A 19,087-nucleotide genomic window follows, 5' to 3' on the forward strand; every position below is an offset into this window, starting at 1 on the left:
GTAAATTCATCATTGAGATGCTGTCATCCATTCGGGTGCTCACATTGAAGAGTATCCAGCTTTACTATCCAGTTCTCTAATACATGGGACTGTCGCTGTCTCCCAAAAGAAATGATAAAGACGATATCGTGAGACTGCTCTGTTTTAACATTATAATTTCGTGTATATGGGCGCATATCCATTCATATAACAACATACTGAAAGAGCTGAAACCGCAGCATATTATAGTCTATTATTTACCCCCCTTGCTTTTTGGAGTAGTGGAGGGCTACCTGATGATGGCATGTATGCAGAAACGCGCGTTGTAGACATCTGCCGCACTGCCTGAGTCAACGTCTCCGTCTATCACCAGGACTCTTTTATATTTGGTTGACTTTGCATTATTTGATGTATTTGTAAATAATTTTTTGATTTCCAAATCTAATTTTGTATATGTTTGTATAATTCCAAAAATCATAAAAACAAAAAAGTAATACTATACACAACAAGAACAAATAAAGAATTTGAACTGTTTATAAAAAATAGTTATAGTCGTGTTGTTTGTATGCTTGTCTCGCATACTTATATATTCTAGTTTTTGCAGGGTATTCTTCTAGACAATAACTGTTGAAAATAAACCTCTAGCTATCACTTCTTTACATTAAAGACCCCAACCCCAAAGCCACTTATTTAAATGAAGAGGAGGGAGCTGTGTTCTCCCTCCCAGGGCTGAATGTGGCCTCCCTCCCTTAAAAGAATTGGCCATGGGTGTGGCCTCCCTAGTGCCATTCCAGGTTTGGGAAGGGGAGCTGCCCTGCCCCTCCCCCATTTCCTGCATTATCAGTTCCAGGGGTGGGTTTCCTTGGGCCTTTCCTGGCTCAGGTAGGGGAGACGTGCAGCCCCGTCCACATAAACATCTATGTCGGCCCTGGAGGTGGGCTCCCCTGGGCCTCTCAAAGCTTGGAAGGGGGCCACTAGGCCCTCCTTCTCATAAACATGAATGGCATTTTTTTAACCCCAGGGCACAATATAATTAAATACAGCCCAGCCTTTTTTTTTTTGATCCTGCAAAAGTCTTGTGGATTCACAGAATGTTTTGCCTTTTTTGCCCCTCTGGATACCCTTCATGAGGCCTACGGGGTCTGGGTATCCCTTACATGCCTCATGTATCTTTTTTTTTTATTTGAACAATTCAGCACAGGGGCTAAGTCCCCAATTCCTGTAATGGCAGTCAGCAACATTTTTCTCATATTGCTGGCAGCTAATCAGAGTGGTCGCTCTCGTGAGAGTCTGACTCCCTCAGGAGTGAGATGGCACAAGCAAAATAAAGCTCCCCTGCCAATCAGAATGCTCCATTGGCACTTCCACAAGAGTCTCGGAGACTCTCATGAGCGCAACTGCCAAAATAAACAATTATTTGTTACCCTTAATTTTAAAAAAAACGACTGCACGGATTTACACCAAATCTTAAAAAGCACAATCTGTGGACCAAGATCTAGCTTCCTGCCAAATTTTGTGTAAATCCGTTTAGCACCCTGATCACTGCCACTGATGACATCAGAACCCTCCTCGACTGGGGAGAAACGGTGACCTTGATCCTCCTCGACCTCTCAGCAGCTTTTAATACTGTTTCCCACTGCACCCTTTTCAAGAGGGTTCATCACATCAGAATCCAAGGAGATGCCCTTAAATGGATTGCCTCCTTCCTCACCAGAAGAACACATAGAATTCACCTACCACCTTTCACCTCAGAACTCAAGAACATCATCTGCGGCATCCCTCAAGGCTCATCCCTCAACCAAATACAGTTCAACTTTTGTATGGCCCCTTGGCCAACATCATCAGAACCCACGGAATGAGCATTATATCCTACACAGATGAAACCCATCTCATCCTTTCACTATCAGAAGACCCATACATTACCAAGGCCAACTTCTAAAGGTCATGATGGGTATTGTCGACTGGATGAAAAATAGCTGCTGAAAATGCAACACAGACAAAACAGAAGTGCTGTTCTTTGGGAACAACACCTCTTTGTGGAACAACTACTGGTGGTCTTCTGAACTAGGAACAGTACCCACTCCGACAGACCACACATGCAACCGTGGCATCACCCTGAACAGCAAGCTCACCATGAATAACCAAATCAATGCAGTATCATCTACCTGCTTCCTCACCTAGCGCATGCTCAGTAGGTACTTCAAATAGCTACCCGTCAATACCAGTCGAACCGTCACTCAAGTATAGTCATCAGTCGGCTGGACTACTGCAACGCACTCTACGTATGAATCACCATGCACCAACTTTAGAGATTACAGACCATAGAGAATTCAGCTGTTAGACTAATCCTCACCCTCCCGAAACAGACCCCTCACAACACCACCTCAAGGAAGCTCCACTAGCTCCCAATTCATAAGAGATGAAAATTCAAAATGCTGATACAGGCCTAGGACCAGCATACATTAACAAGCGCCTGAACTGCAACCCTCCAGACACATGCACTCCGACTCCGACTTCCTCTCCCTTACACACACCCTGCTTGTGTCGAACCAACAGTGAAGGAGGATCCTTCTCCACCACACAGCGAAATTCAGGAAAGGACTCATGACCTGACTATTTAACTGAACACCTTAGCAGCTATATTCTCAGAGCCTGGATACCCACGAGGGTGATTAGCTGTGCTGTGTCAATCCTGATTGACACCACACACACCCTTTGGCGTGTGCAGCATAGGGTTGGCCTTCGGGCCCCGGGGACCCTGTCCTCTGGTGCCAAATATGATTAAAAGAAAAGAGGAAGGTGACCATGTGCCTTAAGTATTTTAACCGCTACCGCGTTAGCGGGTTTTCCCGCTGTGCGCTGAAATTTGAAAATCGCGCGGTTTGTGACAAAGCCAGCTCGTCTTCCGCGTAGCGCAGGTAACGCCCATGACGAGCTGGCTTTGTCATCCGCGTCGAAGGGGTTAAATAGGAGGGGACCACGTGTCCCTCTCTCTGTGACTCATTAAGCCCCGACGACCCCATCCACAGAGACGTTTTTTTAAAGGGGGTAACATGGCCCTCCTTCCTGGGCCTTATTAGGCCCTGGGGACCCTATGCTCCATGGCTTAAGTATTTCAAAGGGGAGGGGGCCCATGTGGCCCCTCCCCTTTGAAATACTTAAGCCTCATTAGGCCATGGGGACCCCATCTGGCAGGGCCTCTATTTCTAAAGGGGAGGAAGCAGATCTCAAGTCTGATCTTAAGTCCTCTCATAGCCAGCAGGAGCTTTTTGCCGCCCGCTGGGAGCAGACTATGTATTTGCTCCCGTTTGGCACAAGTTTTGGAAATTCTTGCACCTAGTGGGCTCAAACAAATGTTTCCCCAGCCCTTGAAAGTGCAGGCAGGGAAACTGATGTGTCCTGGGGTCCACGGGACCCAGCATATGACCTGGCTCCAGGGAATGGGGTCCCTAGGACCATTAATGGCCCTGGGAGGGGGGACGACCACTCCCTTACTTTTTTACAAGTAGCGGACCGTTGATGGGGTGCTCACGGCCTCTTAAAGATCCCACTCCTGTTTTGCACGTTTTGGTCACCGTGGTGGTCTGCCTGGGTCTATAATGGCTAGTGCCCCCCCCCTTTTAATTAAATAAATTGGCTCATGGGCATTTGTAGGCTTGGGGAGGGGGCCACGTGCCCCCCCACTCCATTTGTACCCACTTCTTAGTTGTATAGACAGGCAAAAAATATAAAAGCAGAAAGCAGATGGCGTTAACCATGGACAGTCTTGCTCTACCGGCTGAATTCTATACCCTTTCCAATCAACAAGGAACATAGCAAACAGTGGCAATAGGAATGAACTGAGTTCAGAATGCTTGTTATATCATATGTCTGCCATAATTCTGAAGCCTTATGATATGCATTTCAGCCTCAAGTTTCCGGTACAAGTTTTCTTATTTAATTTGCTGGTGAACTGGACAGTGTAGAAAGCTGGCTCTGTATATACTATACCAAAATGAGGTATAGTGTGCCCAGAGTCCAGTGGAACCCCAAAGGTAGGCAGAGGTAAAAGTAGATAGCACCTTACTCTATTTGTGGTAGTGTGGGCGAGCAGTAAGGCTTTATCAGAGGGTAGTGTTAAACATTTGCTGTACACACTCAGGTGATACAAAAGGGGATGATGGACGGAGCGTTTGAGCAAATCAAACACTCACCCCCAGTCAACTGATCTGGGTTTAATCCATCACCATTCTTTAGCCCACTCAGCCACCCCAGTTGAGACATGGCCATTTGCGAATCAGTCTGACCCTGTGCCTCATGGGAACAGTCCAGCCCGGACTGCCAAGCCATGCCTTCCCTGGACCGGACACAAGCATCCTGGGATTGTAAACGCAAAACTTCTAGCCCCTCTTACCCCTAACTAAAGTGAGCTTTTATTTTTCTAAAATTATAAAGGGACTTAACCAAGGCCCTAACAAGACTTTTAGTAAATTCCAAACATTTGTCAATTCAAAAATCTGAATTCTAATGACAATTTAAGAGTTCTGTCGTGTGATCAGGTGTTGACCAAGTCAGTCCAACAAATGCAAGGTTGTATATCCCTCCGCTAATCCACCAATATAGGTGTCTGGCTCTGTATATACTATACCAAAATGAGGTAAAGTGTGCACAGAGTCCAGTGGAACCCCAAAGGTAGGCAGAGTTAAAAGTACATAGCACCTTACTCTCTATTTGTGGCAGTGTGGGCGAGCATTAAGGCTTTATCAGAGGGTAGTGTTAAGCATTTGTTGCACAAACTCAGGCAGCAAATGATGTCCCACACTCAGAGACTAAACTCAGACCAAATTGTTTGGATAAAAATATTATTTAGGTATATTTATTTTCTAGAACTAAGCAGGCTTGGTACAGGTAAGTGTAAATGGTACTTTTCAAGGCAAGCTGAATGAAAATGTCTTTGTTACAGGTTTGTAAATCTTTTCAATACAATGGAAATTACTGCTAGATTACTTTCCAGATTAATTCATGGATTACTTTTTCTACTCAGTGTGATATGCCTAGATATCACACTAGTACATTTCCTAGAGAAAAGGTAAGTAAAGCAATTTTTAATTATTTGCAGTTTTTCAAGTTCTCATACAAAACCAACTCCACACTTTCAAGGAAAAACAGTCAATGTATTCCTATGGAGAAAATGTGGTTATCGTTTAACAGGTAAGTACTTGGTTGTGGGAGTTGGTATATTGGAGTTAGAACCATCGTTCCCCCAGGGTCAAGGATGCAATCAGAGGCTAATCCTATAGCACATTGCTATCCATACCGAGCTGTTAAAATAGCATTTTAACAGCTCTGCATGGATAGCAGTGTGCTAATCCTATGCTTAAAGACTTTACTGTGGAAATGATAAAAGACTTTGGGCCTCATTTATGAAAAGTGACGCATCGCTGCGTGAAAACAGCTATGCGTCACTTTTTACTGCGCACTCCTTATGACACCAATGATGCGTCATATTTACAGTATGAGGGATCATGGCGCAAGGAGTTACAGATACGTCAATATTTCTGACGTATCTGTATGGCGCAAAAGTGACGCTTTGCTGGAGTGTGTCACAAAAGTGACGCAACTCCAGCAATGTGTACTTTCACATGGGGAACCTGCGTGAGTCTTACGCCTGCTGTGAGGCAGGCGTAAGAAATTGACGCATTTGTGTCCTAGAAGTGGCGCAGTGAAATCTTCTATGACCCTTTCTTGCGTCAGAACGCCCCCCCCTGCATACATTATACCTGGCGCAGGTATAATGTGGCGCAGGGGTTTACAAAGTGACGCATCTACCTAGATGCGTCACTTTGTAAATATGGTGCAACAAGGAATATTTTTTACGCTGCTGGTGCGTCACAAAAAGTGGCGCACCGGCGGCGTAAAAGTGACGCACGGCCTCATAAATGAGGCCCTTTGTCCCTTTCTATCTCTGCGTGGATGGCACTGTGCTAATCCTATGCTTAAAGACTTTAATAGAAAAGCAGACATTTAGGGTGTCACTGGTGTTGAGAGTGCTCAATACTGGAGAAGCATCCTCCTATAATTTGGAACTATCCAAAGTCCTCTGCTTCTTTTTTTGCATAATTTATGCGTCACTCTATGCCTGAAAGCGTTTTCTTTTTACAACCCCTATTATGCCACCCTCCAGTGGGAGGGGGGCATATGCCTCACTCTGTTTGGCCGGGTCCCCCTATCTGCAAGATGGCGGGGACTGAGAGTTGTGCTTCACCTCGCCTCCCCCACCTGAGGCGGTGGGGTTGGCAAAGGTGGGCACACCTCCCTTCCTCACTTAGTTTTCCTGCCGATTCTCCAGCCCAAAGTGGGGTCAGAACCAGTGAGTGCCAGTGGCTGGGAGCAGCAAAAAGCCTGGGGAAGCTCACCAAGGCAGCCAGCCTTTGAAACTTCCCCTTCGTGGACCCTGCCAATCCTGAGGGAGGAGGCGTCGCACCTCGTCCCAGTATGTGCATTGTTTCAGACCCCATGAGCAGCAGTCTCTCAACCCAGGGGTCCAGAAACATGTCTGGTGGCGGCAGCTGGCGAGCAGCCACTCAGTGAGGACACTAGTATTAGGTCGTTTTTCAAGGGGCATCTCTAAGTGCATTTTTCATTTAATCGCACACTGGCATCAGTGTGGGTTTAATATGCTGAGAAGTTTGATACCAAACTTCCTAGTTTTCAGGAAAGCGATTATGGTACTGTGGAGTTCGTAATGACAAACTCCCAGCACCATGTACTCTTAATGACATTACTGCACTTACAATGTCTAAGAATGGTCTTAGACACTGTAGGGATACAGGGCTCATGCACCTGTACCCTCACTACTGGTATAGTGCACAAAGCTAAAGGGATGGCTGACCTATACCAGGGCAGTTGGTTGTAAGCATGGCACACAGAGATGTGTGCCATGTCGAATCTTCACTTTATTCTGCACCAACACACGCAGCCTGCAAAGGCAGTGTGTGAGTGTAAAGGTTTGGCAGGAACCAAGGGCACACTCAGTCAAAGTACATCCGCAGTTTAGCATAAAGTGGGGGCAACCATGCAAAAAGAGGGTACTTTTTTACAGACAGTTCTACAGTATATTTGCCAGGTTGATAGTTGTAGCTCCATTACTACAGAGAGAAACAAACAACTCTTAAAGAGTAAAGCTAGGCATTGCTTGATGACATCACCTTTAGTTCCTTCTGATACAGCCTCACTTTGTCTTTGAAGGAGCGTTTTTTAAAGATCTTGAGGGCTTCCTGCTCATACTTCTTATGCAGATCAGAGAGCAGTTGAGCTTCTGCCGGGAATATCACCAGCTTCTGCATCTGGATCTTGTAGTGCTCCATAGCATCCTTTACAGCTGCCTCGGTTTCACTGGTAGCCAGTGAGCAAACCATGTTCTCCATGGACGGAACTGCCCCACTCAAGATGATCTGCGTATAGTTCTGGACCAAGAAACCGAACACTACAAAAAACAGAATGTGTGATGAGGATAATGTAGTAGATGCCTTGCAAGAACTAATAAACTAACTCTGCAGTCTGGAGAACGCGGCAGACGACTGGGCAAAGCTTGTATGCAACGCACAGGAAGAAGGCCTGATAATCCCTTTGCATGACAAATAGAACAAAAGACTGGAAAAGCAGGTTTGATTACCTAAACTTCTTCCAAAAAACTAAGTGCAGAACAATTAACCAACTGAGGCACTAAGGGAGGGTCATAATACAAATACTTGTCTCTGCCTACATTTCTCCATCTTCAAGTGCAATATTGTGCCATTAAAATAATACTAGGGAACATGTTTATGCGTCTCTGTTCCTTTAACAGTTAGTAGGTAGCTATATGTATCTAGTATCCTGTTTCCCTATGGGCCATAATAGAGAATAAATAAGAAATATCTAGAAGCAAAAATAGTGAGCAAAATGCACAGCAGTACATAGTTCAAAGACGGTAAACAGTCAAAATATCAACTTCAAAATATCGAATGGACATAATATCGAGTTTAAATATCGAATGGACAAAATATCGACAGGACAGAATGTAGACATCAAAAATATCGTTTTTAAGGTAAGTAATGTAATATTGAATGTTAAAAATATAGACAGTTAAAATATCGAAGTATATAATATAGGTTATTAAAATTATCGAATTTTTAACAATATCGAATTTTTTATAGTGTTTTTAATGTTAATATATGTGTGAAAAGTGTGTATTTATGTTATAATTTATTTTAATGAATGAAATTTGTTGTTTTAATTTTTGCGTAATTTAATTCTGTAGAGGGGTTGTGGGTTTATAGGGGAATAGGGTGGGAAGTCATTTAAATATAATTAATTAAATATGTACAATTATTTATTGGTATTCATTTTTAATTAATTTTTAATTTGTAATTAATTAACATTTAATTGGCAATTAATTTTAATTAATTGATTAATTGTTAATTATGTAAATTTTGCTAATTTATTTTCTGTTGTGGGTGTATAGGGGAATAGGGTGGGAAGTAATATAATTTTAATTAATTAAATATGTCAATTTAATTATTAGTATTCATTTTTATTAATTGTTAATTAATTGATATTTGGTGATTATTTAAATTTTAATTGGCAATTTGATTTAAATTATTGATTAGTTGCTAATTATGTTAATTGTTAATTTGTAATTAATTTGTATTAATAGGTAAATAATTGTAATAATTAATTTTCATTTGTAATTTTAATTGATTAATTATTATATTATATTAAATTGGTAATTACTTTTAATAATTTTTTCTAGATATTTATTTATATTTATAGAAATATTATATGAAGTATTTCATATCCCTACTTTTGCACTCTTTGGAGTGGGAATAGTAATTTTAACCCCTACGCTATCCAACGCTTTCCCTACTGTTGCACTCATTGGAGTGGGAATAGTAATTTTTACCCCTACGCTATCCAACGCTTTCCCTACTGTTGCACTCACTGGAGTGGGAATAGTAATTTTTACCCCTACGCTATCCAATGCTTTGTCTACTGTTGCACTCACTGGAGTGGGAATAGTAATTTTTACCCCTACGCCATCCAACGATTTCCCTACTGTTGCACTCTTTGGAGTGGGAATAGTAATTTTAACCCCTACGCTATCCAACGCTTTCCCTACTGTATCACCCACTGGAGTGGGAATAGTAACTTTTACCCCTACGCTATCCAACGCTTTCCCTACTGTTGCACCCACTGGATTGGGCATAGTAATTTTAACCCCTACGCTATATAACGCTTTCCCTACTGTTCCACTCTTTGGAGTTGGAATAGTAATTTTTACCCCTACGCTATCCAATGCTTTCCCTACTGTTGCACCCACTGGAGTGGGAATAGTAATATTTACCCCTACGCTATCCAACGGTTTCCCAACTGTAGCACCCACTGGAGTGGGAATAGTAATTTTTACCCCTACGCTATCCAACGCTTTCCCTACTGTACCACCCACTGGATTGGGAATAGTAATTTGTACCCCTACGCTATCCAACGCTTTCCCTACTGTTGCACCCACTGGAGTGGGAATAGTAATTTTTACCCCTACGCTATCCAACGCTTTCCCTACTGTTGCACTCTTTGGAGTTGGAATAGTAATTTTTACCTCTACGCTCTCCAACGCTTTCCCTACTGTTGCACCCACTGGAGTGGGAATAATAATTTTTACCCCTAAGCTATCCAACGCTTTCCCTACTGTAGCACCCACTGGAGTGGGAATAGTAATTTTTTACCCCTACGCTATCCAACGCTTTCCCTACTGTTGCACTCACTGGAGTGGGAATAGTAATTTTTACCCCTACGCTATCCAACGCTTTCCCTACTGTTGCATCCACTGGAGTGGGAATAGTAATTTTAACCCCTACGCTATCCAAAGCTTTCTTTACTGTAGCACCCACTGGAGTGGGAATAGTAATTTTTACCCCTACGCTATCCAACGCTTTCCCTATTGTTGCACTCTCTGGAGTGGGAATAGTATTTTTTACACTTCTGGTATTGTACGGTAATAATATTGGATATTATTTCATTATATTATGTTACTATATATATATGTTTTTACAAATATGATTGTAATTTTTTTTTTACTTTCATTACTTATTTAATTTTCATAAGCTAATTTTAGTATTTTTAAGTATATTATAGTAATTAATTTTTACTATTAATTTAATTTAACACTGTTTTTAATAAAGTCGATATTTTTAACAACTATATTTTTGTAAACGATATTTTGTACTCGATATTTTTGTACTTACCTGTTTGTAGATACAAACTCGATATTTTGTCTGTCGATATTTTGTCAACGATATTTTTGATAGTCGATATTCTGTCCGTCGATATTATCTCAGTGATCCTTCAAAGACATCTATGTGTCTATACATTAGGAATAAGTAAATATAAAATAAATACCAAGGTAAGGAAAAAGCAAACACTAATGTTAGGGAAGGGGGAAGCACACCTCCATTAGCTAACACACCTTTAATAAAGTTTTGTTCTAAACATTTTTCTGTTTTGAAACAAAAACCTGATACATTGTTCGGGGTGTTCTAGATTGGCAACCCCAGAACACAGCCTATCCCTGCTGATGAGGGGTGATACACCGAAACACGTGTCCAGGGATGGTGAAGACAGCGAAGATAGCAGAGAATCGAAAGAAGATGCATCGGGGAACACGTAACTACATTTACCATAGTCCCTAGGGGCGATACCGCTGGTGTGTGAGTAGTGTGCGACCCCACCCCCAAAAATTTGTTTTTCTGATGCCCTGGCACCAAGGACTCTGTCAATGTGCCAACCCGAATCAGAAATCCAGTTATGCTGCATCCAATACACAACCCACTGAGCAATGTTTGTGTAAGAAGTGTTTTCTGCTAATGATCAGTTTCATAAGATAAATCAGGGTGAACGACTGAATACCCAAACTCTGTTTGATAGAGAAATAATACGGTCGAAAAACCATCTGGATAAAACTTTAAAACTTGTATTTTAAGATCCTATTTTTTTGCATAAAATGTGAAAGGCAACTACACAGAAGGTAAAGCGTAATTGCCAAAACAATTTATAAAGAATGACAACAAAAGAAAAAATTCTAACATGGTTATTTCTTGTTATAGGCCTAACATAACAACAATTGTGTGCCTTTTCTAGGCTTTCCATGGTGATTCTAGCAGATTTAGGCATAATAAGCCTATTCTTAAGTTTCAAGGACTTGCACTGGCATACCTTTCTCACAACAATAAGCCCTTATTGTTCTGTCTGGATAACAAGCCGGCTATCTCCATCAAAAGCTGTGAATAGAGGCACAAGGCCAACTTCTGCACAGCAACCTTCTTGTAGGGTCGGTGCAGAAGTCGTGGCTCTCAGAAAGCTAGAGGTCAGAGAGGAATGTCACATAGGTAATTTCCTGAGTCCATTTTGATATTGTTTAATCAGAGGTCTGTTGAAAACTCTTAAAACAATAAACAGAAGATTGTTGAACATCCCTAAAATAAACAATAAACACAAAATGGCAAAATGCCCTAGCAGCTACTATTGGGTAGCTTCGCAAAATGTCTTTCTCTAAGATAACAAGAACTGAGGCAAACTTATTCTTACCTATTGTGTTTGAATATGTTTGATTTTCAGAACTACATGATGCATTTAGAGAATATTAGAATATACCAGGAACGTGCATACAATGTAATCAAACATTCATCTTTTGCATGTTTAATAACACGTCTTTCACTTAAATGAAAGAAGCATTGGCAAAGCCAGTAATTCTGGCCTTCTCAGGCATGACAGTTAATTTATTTTGAAAACATTTTATTGCAAGAATGTACAACAAAAGAACCTAACACCCTGAAGCTTACTCCTGTCTGCTATACTATGAGAGCATGGAGTAGCTTACTTTGCATCTACTCTAATTTAATCCAATGTATTTATTTATTTTGTTATGGAACTCCTACGGAGGTCCACAAAAACAGCCTTCTGATCCTGTGAGGGATATTTCAAGTTAAATAAGGCTACGGCTTATTCCCCAAGGCACTCCCACTGACCGCCTCATTACTGGACCTGGACTGACTTGAGGCAGCGTCTCTCGCCAAACTGATAGGGGATATAGACTTCTTTAAAAGCGGTTTCAGTTGAAGCTTAGGCATAGGAGAAGCGGGGTTCAATCTAAGACGGAATGTATCAATTACACATACAAAGGACCTAAAAAACGTTGATTGTTCTTTTAGCGTGCCAGAAATTACAATTCTCAGGGCAGCCCTAAGTGTACTCTCCTCCCCCCCAAAAGAGGGAGTTACACCACCTAAGAACCGCTGCCAGGGATAAAATGAAGGACGAGACTAATCCAAATTCAAGGCGCAGTACCTATGGGGTGGCCAAAGAGGTTAGATTGCAAATTTGACCCAGGATTCATCCTTTCGCCTTATCAAAAGAGAGCCAATAATTCATGTCCAACACCTCGGCATCATATGTTAACGAGGGAGGAATTTTAACCTTAAAAACAGATAAAACATGGCCAAAATGGCATCTCCCGCAAGTTTTAAACAATCTGTTTAATGCACTTGCCTGGGAGACAGCTTGACTAACACAGTGTTTAATATGCTCCAAATCTCGGCCTGTTTTAGAAAAAAACCTTCCCCAGATATAGGCGAGTAGCAGTTTTTCAGAACCAAGCATCCATCTTAGACATCTCTTTATTCTGAGCCCCCTCTTACGAAAAACCATAATCCTGCTTTTTGCAATATTAATTTTAAAAAAGTGGGCCTCTGCATATTTACTTAGGGCATCCAGCCGACGTTGCAATAAAATAGGTGTTAGATCGAATATTGCAACCTCATCTGCATTTAATAGAGAGCCAACGGGCATTGTACCAATTTTGGGGGCATCCCCCCTTACAGAATTCAGAGCGCCAGGGAGATCAGCAATATACAAAGAAAACAAAAGTGGCGCTTATAGGCAACCCTGCTTCAGCCCATTGTGCGTTCTAATTTTACATGATAACCCCCGCAAACTTCCCATCAGAACCTGGCACCACGTGTCTGTATGCAATTCCATAATCAGACCCAAAAAATGATGTGGTATGCCAAGGAGAACGAGCTTTCTCCATGGTGTCTAGCGGTCCACTTTGTCAAACGCCGTGGAGAAATCAATAAAAGCTGTATACATTGGCATACATCCGGAGAAAACGTATTTCTCTACAATTGTCTAAACAACCGCTTTATTATCCAGGGTGCCATGGTTCTTTCTAAAACCAGCTTGTTCCAATGGAAGAATATTCTGATCGTAAACCCATTGTTGTAGATGACATAATATGCTTTTTGCAAATAGTTTGCCTGAGGCATCCACGAGGGCAATCTGTCTAAAACAAGCCGGCACCGTTTTCAGTCCTTTTTTATACAGGGGAACTATAATGCTCCCCTTGCATCTAGTGTTTCTAATGATTCAGCGCACTGCATACCTGTTTACAGCAAAAAGCTGTAATTATCAGTAGCTGGGAGAGAGTGTTCCCTTCAAAGGAAAACAAACATCAGCTGATCTCAGCCCCTCTCCTCTCCTCTTGGACTTGGCTCAGTATCAGCTCGCAGTGTACGCCTGGATGCTGCAGCAGTACCACACTCTGGCACTTTTTGTCAAGATCTTCTGTCAGTGTCATAATCAAGGGCAAAAGACTTCTCTAAGTGCCCACTTGATGAGCTTTTTATACTGTTGATCACTGATTGTATCTAATATGGGGATTTTTTGAGGAATTTCTGACATAACCTGTGTGCATCAATATGCTAGTTTGGGATTTATTAGTACAAACAAATATGGTAAACATACATCAATTCAGACTACATTGTTTATGTTATTATTGTTAGATGACTTTGAAATATAGATAACAAGATACTTGTCTCAGACTGATGTCGCATTAGGTGTCTTGTCAATGTCATGGTCTGAGTGACTTAACAACTTCGCAGGTTCTTAGAAAGATTAGGAAATACGGCATCTACGTCAAAGGTAGAAAATTGACTCTTGTACTGCTCAAAATTGAGTCATCCCCAGTTTGTACTTTTGCCTACGACATGGTTGGGACAATTATATGTTTTAGAGATTTAATTTCTTCATACCAAAAAGTCCATGCTCTCAGAAACGTATGTAGGATATAAGAGTAAAATAGCTAAATTATTTTCGTAAGATTCAATATAAATATAAAGTAAAAAAATGAATATATGTAAATTTCATACAAATATATGATAGCCTAAAATAGCATGACATAATGCAATAAGCTTCACATGAAAGTTTTCTTAAGTCTGCATATTTCAAGTAATAATAAGAAATATTTAAAGCATTGCATAAAAGATGTTATATAAGATATTATCATAAAAATGTCTATATGTGAGAGATAATAATTATTTCTTTATTCAGTTGCATCCATAAAAAATGCAATAAAACAGTCATACAGTATAACATTCAATAAAAAAACAAGACTAGATACTAAAAACCCCACAGGTCTATGGCTGATACCCCGTCACACCAATAGTAACCTCCTGCATACAGAGCAATGAGAGATCAATCAATTCTGGATATTCTGGAACTATAAGCTGCCCGCAAAAATACTAATCACAGCAAAAAGGGTATGGGGGTTTGATAGCAACTGAAGGTGCAAGAGTGCCACTTTGGCCTGCCTGAACTTCAGACTCTTTAATAAAGGCCAAAGAAATCATTTTCTTGGCACTGAGAATTATTTACACAAGAAACAAAATGTAACTATCCTCTGGAGATCTAAGATCGCATCTACAAGGGTCTCTTAAGGTTGGGAAAAAAACAGCTGGGGAGGCTAGAAGGTGATATATTAGATTAAATCTAAAGCGCGTGATTAAAACTCTATTGTGGGAGCTAGGGAATGCATAACAGGGTGTGGTTCCATGCCCAGCACGGACTTTAGCATTACAAAAGCCCTCACTGTAGGTTTACTAAGCTCTTTGTTTTTGCGCTGGGCAGTAACAAATTTATGATATACCTCTTTTGTGATGTTGAGATCCCCAGGGCATAAAGTGTTGTGTGCAAAAAAAAAAGGTCTGGCCTCACTATGACCTGTGCGGAGTCCTTAATATAACGTATCAGGGATTTTTTATGCCTTTAGGGCCAGACAATCCCATAACCCTTACCTATGCATGATCAGATCTTTATCCAGCAAAGTAATGGTTTAATAGACACTTGATCTACCAGGTAATAGACCCCTAACTTTTCGTGGAAGGACCAGGCTGACGTGCCTTGGGGAACTTGCAAGATCTGGCGTAAAAACTTGTTTTCCATCACCTGTAAACTATAAGAAGGAGTGCACCCCTACACCTCACTACCATAAAAAGCTTTCAAAAAGGCTTTGGATTTATACAGTTTCAGGATAACCTTCGGTACCCAGGAGCCCAGTCTGCTGGCAAAGCTAGTAATGGCCCCACAGATTTAATCAACTCACTGCAATCCCCCTCTAAGAGGGCTCGCCACTGCAAGCGCTCATTGAATAACACTCCTAGATAGGGAAGATTCAAGACCTTAGCCAGTATGTGTTGGCCCGTTTCAAAACTTTTTGATGCAGCCCCCACCGACCAACAACTAATACATATGACTTAGTAAAATTGACCGCCAGATCCAACTTGTCCATAAAAGATATAAAACCATCTATTAAAATCCGCAGACCCCAGGCCGTAAGGGCCATCAACACCACATCATCGGCATAGTAAAACTGGCAAGGCTCTACTTCCCATTCTGGGAGAGTCTGACAGCAGTGACAATAGGGCCACCTCAAGACCGTTGATGTAAACAGAAAATAAGAATTGGGCTAATATAAAACCTTGACACAACCCCCTTGTGCAGTTAAAATGAATTGAGAGTGCCCCTTCATGCGTGTAACTCACTACCGCAGTTGTCTGGGCATGAAGTGATATAAGTAGATGAACAATAGAAGGGTGGTTGAAATGCCCCATAACTCATTCGGGTTGACTCAGTCAAACGCGGACATGATGTCCATAAAGGCTAGACACAGAACCCCCGGTTGTGTCAGGGTATATTTGGCAGTCACAAGATAAAGATTAAGACATTGATCCATAGTTGACATGCCTTCAAGGAAACCAAATTGGACATTCTATAAAATCTGGTTGTCTATAGTTCATAACGACAGTCTTGATAAAAAGAACCCAACCCAAGACCTTTACTACAGCGTCAATAAGGGAGATCGGGCAATACGATTGCGGGTTGTCCTTGACCCCTTTTTTATAGATTGGAATAATTATAGCGGTGAACTCAGAGGGCAGCATCCTCTTTAGGGCCACTGCCTTCAAGACTTGAGTTAGAAGGGCGGCTCAGACCTCGATATTATCATGAAACAGATCTGGGGGTATTCCATCACGTCCCGGGGCCTTATTTAGTAAAAGCAGCTCTAAGCTGGAGTATACCTCGTCCGGCGAACAACTAATGGGGATTACAGCTGGACTGGGTGGTATATCTACTCTTGACTCTTCTAACTAGCCTACGGAATAAACTTTTTCAAAATGAGAGACCCACTGGTCTGGGGAGATCTGGTGGTGCATGGATGGTCTGGCCTGTTCCGCAAAGCAGGGGCTATTAATGATCTTCCAGAATAGGGCTGAATTCCTCAACTCCCTTGCTTTTGCTTGGTCCTCCCACACCTGTTTTTGGAACTGGTGCCTTCGTCGTTTCACCCACTCTTTAGGGAGACGCCAACACTGAATTACTCTATCCTTCCTCCAGGGTTCCTGCTTCAAAGTTGCCTTTAACCTCCTCAATGCTTGTGAACACTTGCGGTCAAACCACAAGTGGGGAGCCTGAACATGCCTCACTGACTGTCGTTAGGGCATTAGAGACCAACTGGGCAATAGAGATAGAAGAACGTTGGGACAGATTCACAAGAAACTGATGCATCTCTGCAATATAGCAGAGATGCATCGATTTACTTGCGTCGTGCAAAAAAAACATTGCAGCACCACCATGGATGCGTCGCATTTACAATGCGGCGCATAATGGCGCAAGCATTGGCAGATGCATCATGCATCTGCTGGCGTAAAGGCAATGCATTGCTGGAGTCGTGTCGGAACACCAAGGAATCCCACTTTAAGAACTGCATCTCCTTGGATAATTCCAACTCCACAAATATGATAAGAACTCCACTATCTCTTCCCATGTTAGAATCTTGTGCTGGGCCAAAAACAGTCTTATACCCTTCCAAAACAAATCATTCTGTGTTTCCCAGGTTTCCTGTAGGCATATAACTTTGTATGATCTAATATATGAAAGCCATCTGTCATCGGAAAACTTGGCGGATAAAACAGCCACATTCCTGGAGACAAGATTAAGTTCACCTTGGCTTTATGAATCAACTAAGGGGAGCGAAGGCCTTGCCTGAGGCACCCGATTAATTTTGGGGATCACCTCAAGTGGAAGATCAGGGGATATACTGGTCTGCAGTACAGCCAATGGAGCACTAACTACTTCTGGATCCTGACACAAGGGGCCTTTTTGAGAGGGCGGGGGCTGAGCACATGTTGCCTCCAATTCACAAAGTCAATCCAACTCATTCATGTCCTTTAAAGGGGCATATGAGTTTCCAAGTTGCACCTGCCGCCCCAAACCTCCTTCGATAAACCCTCCCCTCATACAAAATTCCTCACCCTGGGTGCACAGTGATGGTCTATAGAAAAAGCCTAATCGGAGTAGTTTGGTATATGTACCTGCGAGGTACGATTTAGACACCCCCAAAAGGATTTTCTGTGCTAACTCTGGGTGGCGTGTAGAGATGATGATACAGTCTCCACTAAACATTTTCCTTGTCGGATCTATCCAAGCTGCCCTCCTCGTCATCAAAATATCATGTTAATCCCTTTCAGAGAACCCAGAAAACTGCCTAACCAATGTGAGGATTTATTCATCAATTGTGTTGTTGTTTCCTCTTTATGGGTAGCTAAAGCTGGGACCCCGTCAGAGCCACTGTATAAGGAGTGCATGCAAGGGTAAGGTAAATCACTGGGAACTGATCAACCTTAAGGGATTGCACCCCGGGTGGGGGGAGTCTATCCTTTCTGGGGCCCTAGAAGCATGCATAGCAGAGGATGACCCCCCTCCCTCCAAACATGATCTGAAGGGCCCTTGTATTTCATGTTGGACCGACGCACCCTACGGCACGTTGACATGCGGGGTGCCACTGCTGCTCCCGGGATACGAAAGGATAAAGTGTTCGGTAATGGGGGGCACAAAAACAGAGGGTTGGATTGAGGTTTAGCAAAAAGAGTTAAAATTGTGTCCAAGTTGCATGCCAAATCCCTAGATGCCATTTCCAGCTTGTCCAGTCTGATCATGATCTGTGAAAAAGGTCAATGAGAGTCTCCTTGATACTCTGTGATGCTAGGGCCAGCTGATTCAACAATTCCTCTGCGTTGGGCCCTGATATAATTGTTGCCTGTTCCTTCTGTGTGACGTGATACTTTCCTTTGCCCCTTTGACCTTCCTTTGTCGCTTTGGGGCGGGGGGCTCGCCACATCAACCGGTGGAATAAACTGAGGTGGAACAGGCGCTAATCCTGAGGCTGTTGACTCGCGACAGGAGGGCTTGCCTAAATCCGGATTAGAGAGCGATGGCATTTGGGATGGGGGATGAGCAGTCATCGGGGCATTTAATACCAGTGGTTGGGTCAGTGTGAGACACAGTCATGCGCTTCCCAAATCAACAGACGGCTGAAGTTCAGTCCGGTCTATCTCCTTGTTGATAGCACCCACAGCCTTTGCCAAGAATGTATCAATAGTGTGGCATGGCTGCCCCGAGGGGGTCACTGGTTGTTCCTTCCTTTCACCCATTTCGCTATGCCTGACCATATACGATGCAAAAAGTCCATATGGTCCAGGCAACAGACAAAGGGGCAACGTTGATTTGCTCAGTTCGTCTAGAGCGCAAACACCCAAGATATCATGTCCACTGAAGTAAAATATTCATATTTAAGGATCTCCTAACCTACTTCTGCTCTTCAGGTTAGCGATATTAGTAGAACCAGTGCCAAAATCAAAACACTGGGTGCACCAGGGACCAACCAGTAACAGGCGAGCACAGGAATAGTGAGAGAAGCATTTTT

At 42.3% G+C, this 19,087-nt stretch overlaps 1 protein-coding gene across 3 annotated transcripts in view; it reads right to left on the minus strand.

The window, feature by feature from the left end:
* LOC144766597 (guanylate-binding protein 1-like) overlaps positions 1–19,087 on the minus strand; it is a 246,795-nt gene that overhangs the window by 107,949 nt on the left and 119,759 nt on the right. For all 3 annotated transcript variants that reach the window (XM_078650388.1, XM_078650389.1, XM_078650390.1), the window contains exon 7: positions 7,167–7,444. In XM_078650388.1, coding sequence (XP_078506514.1) covers positions 7,167–7,444 — 278 coding nt within the window. The remainder of the gene's footprint in view (positions 1–7,166; positions 7,445–19,087) is intronic.

The sequence above is a fragment of the Lissotriton helveticus genome, chromosome 7 (assembly GCF_964261635.1).
Source record: "Lissotriton helveticus chromosome 7, aLisHel1.1, whole genome shotgun sequence".
Taxonomy (NCBI): domain Eukaryota; kingdom Metazoa; phylum Chordata; class Amphibia; order Caudata; family Salamandridae; genus Lissotriton; species Lissotriton helveticus.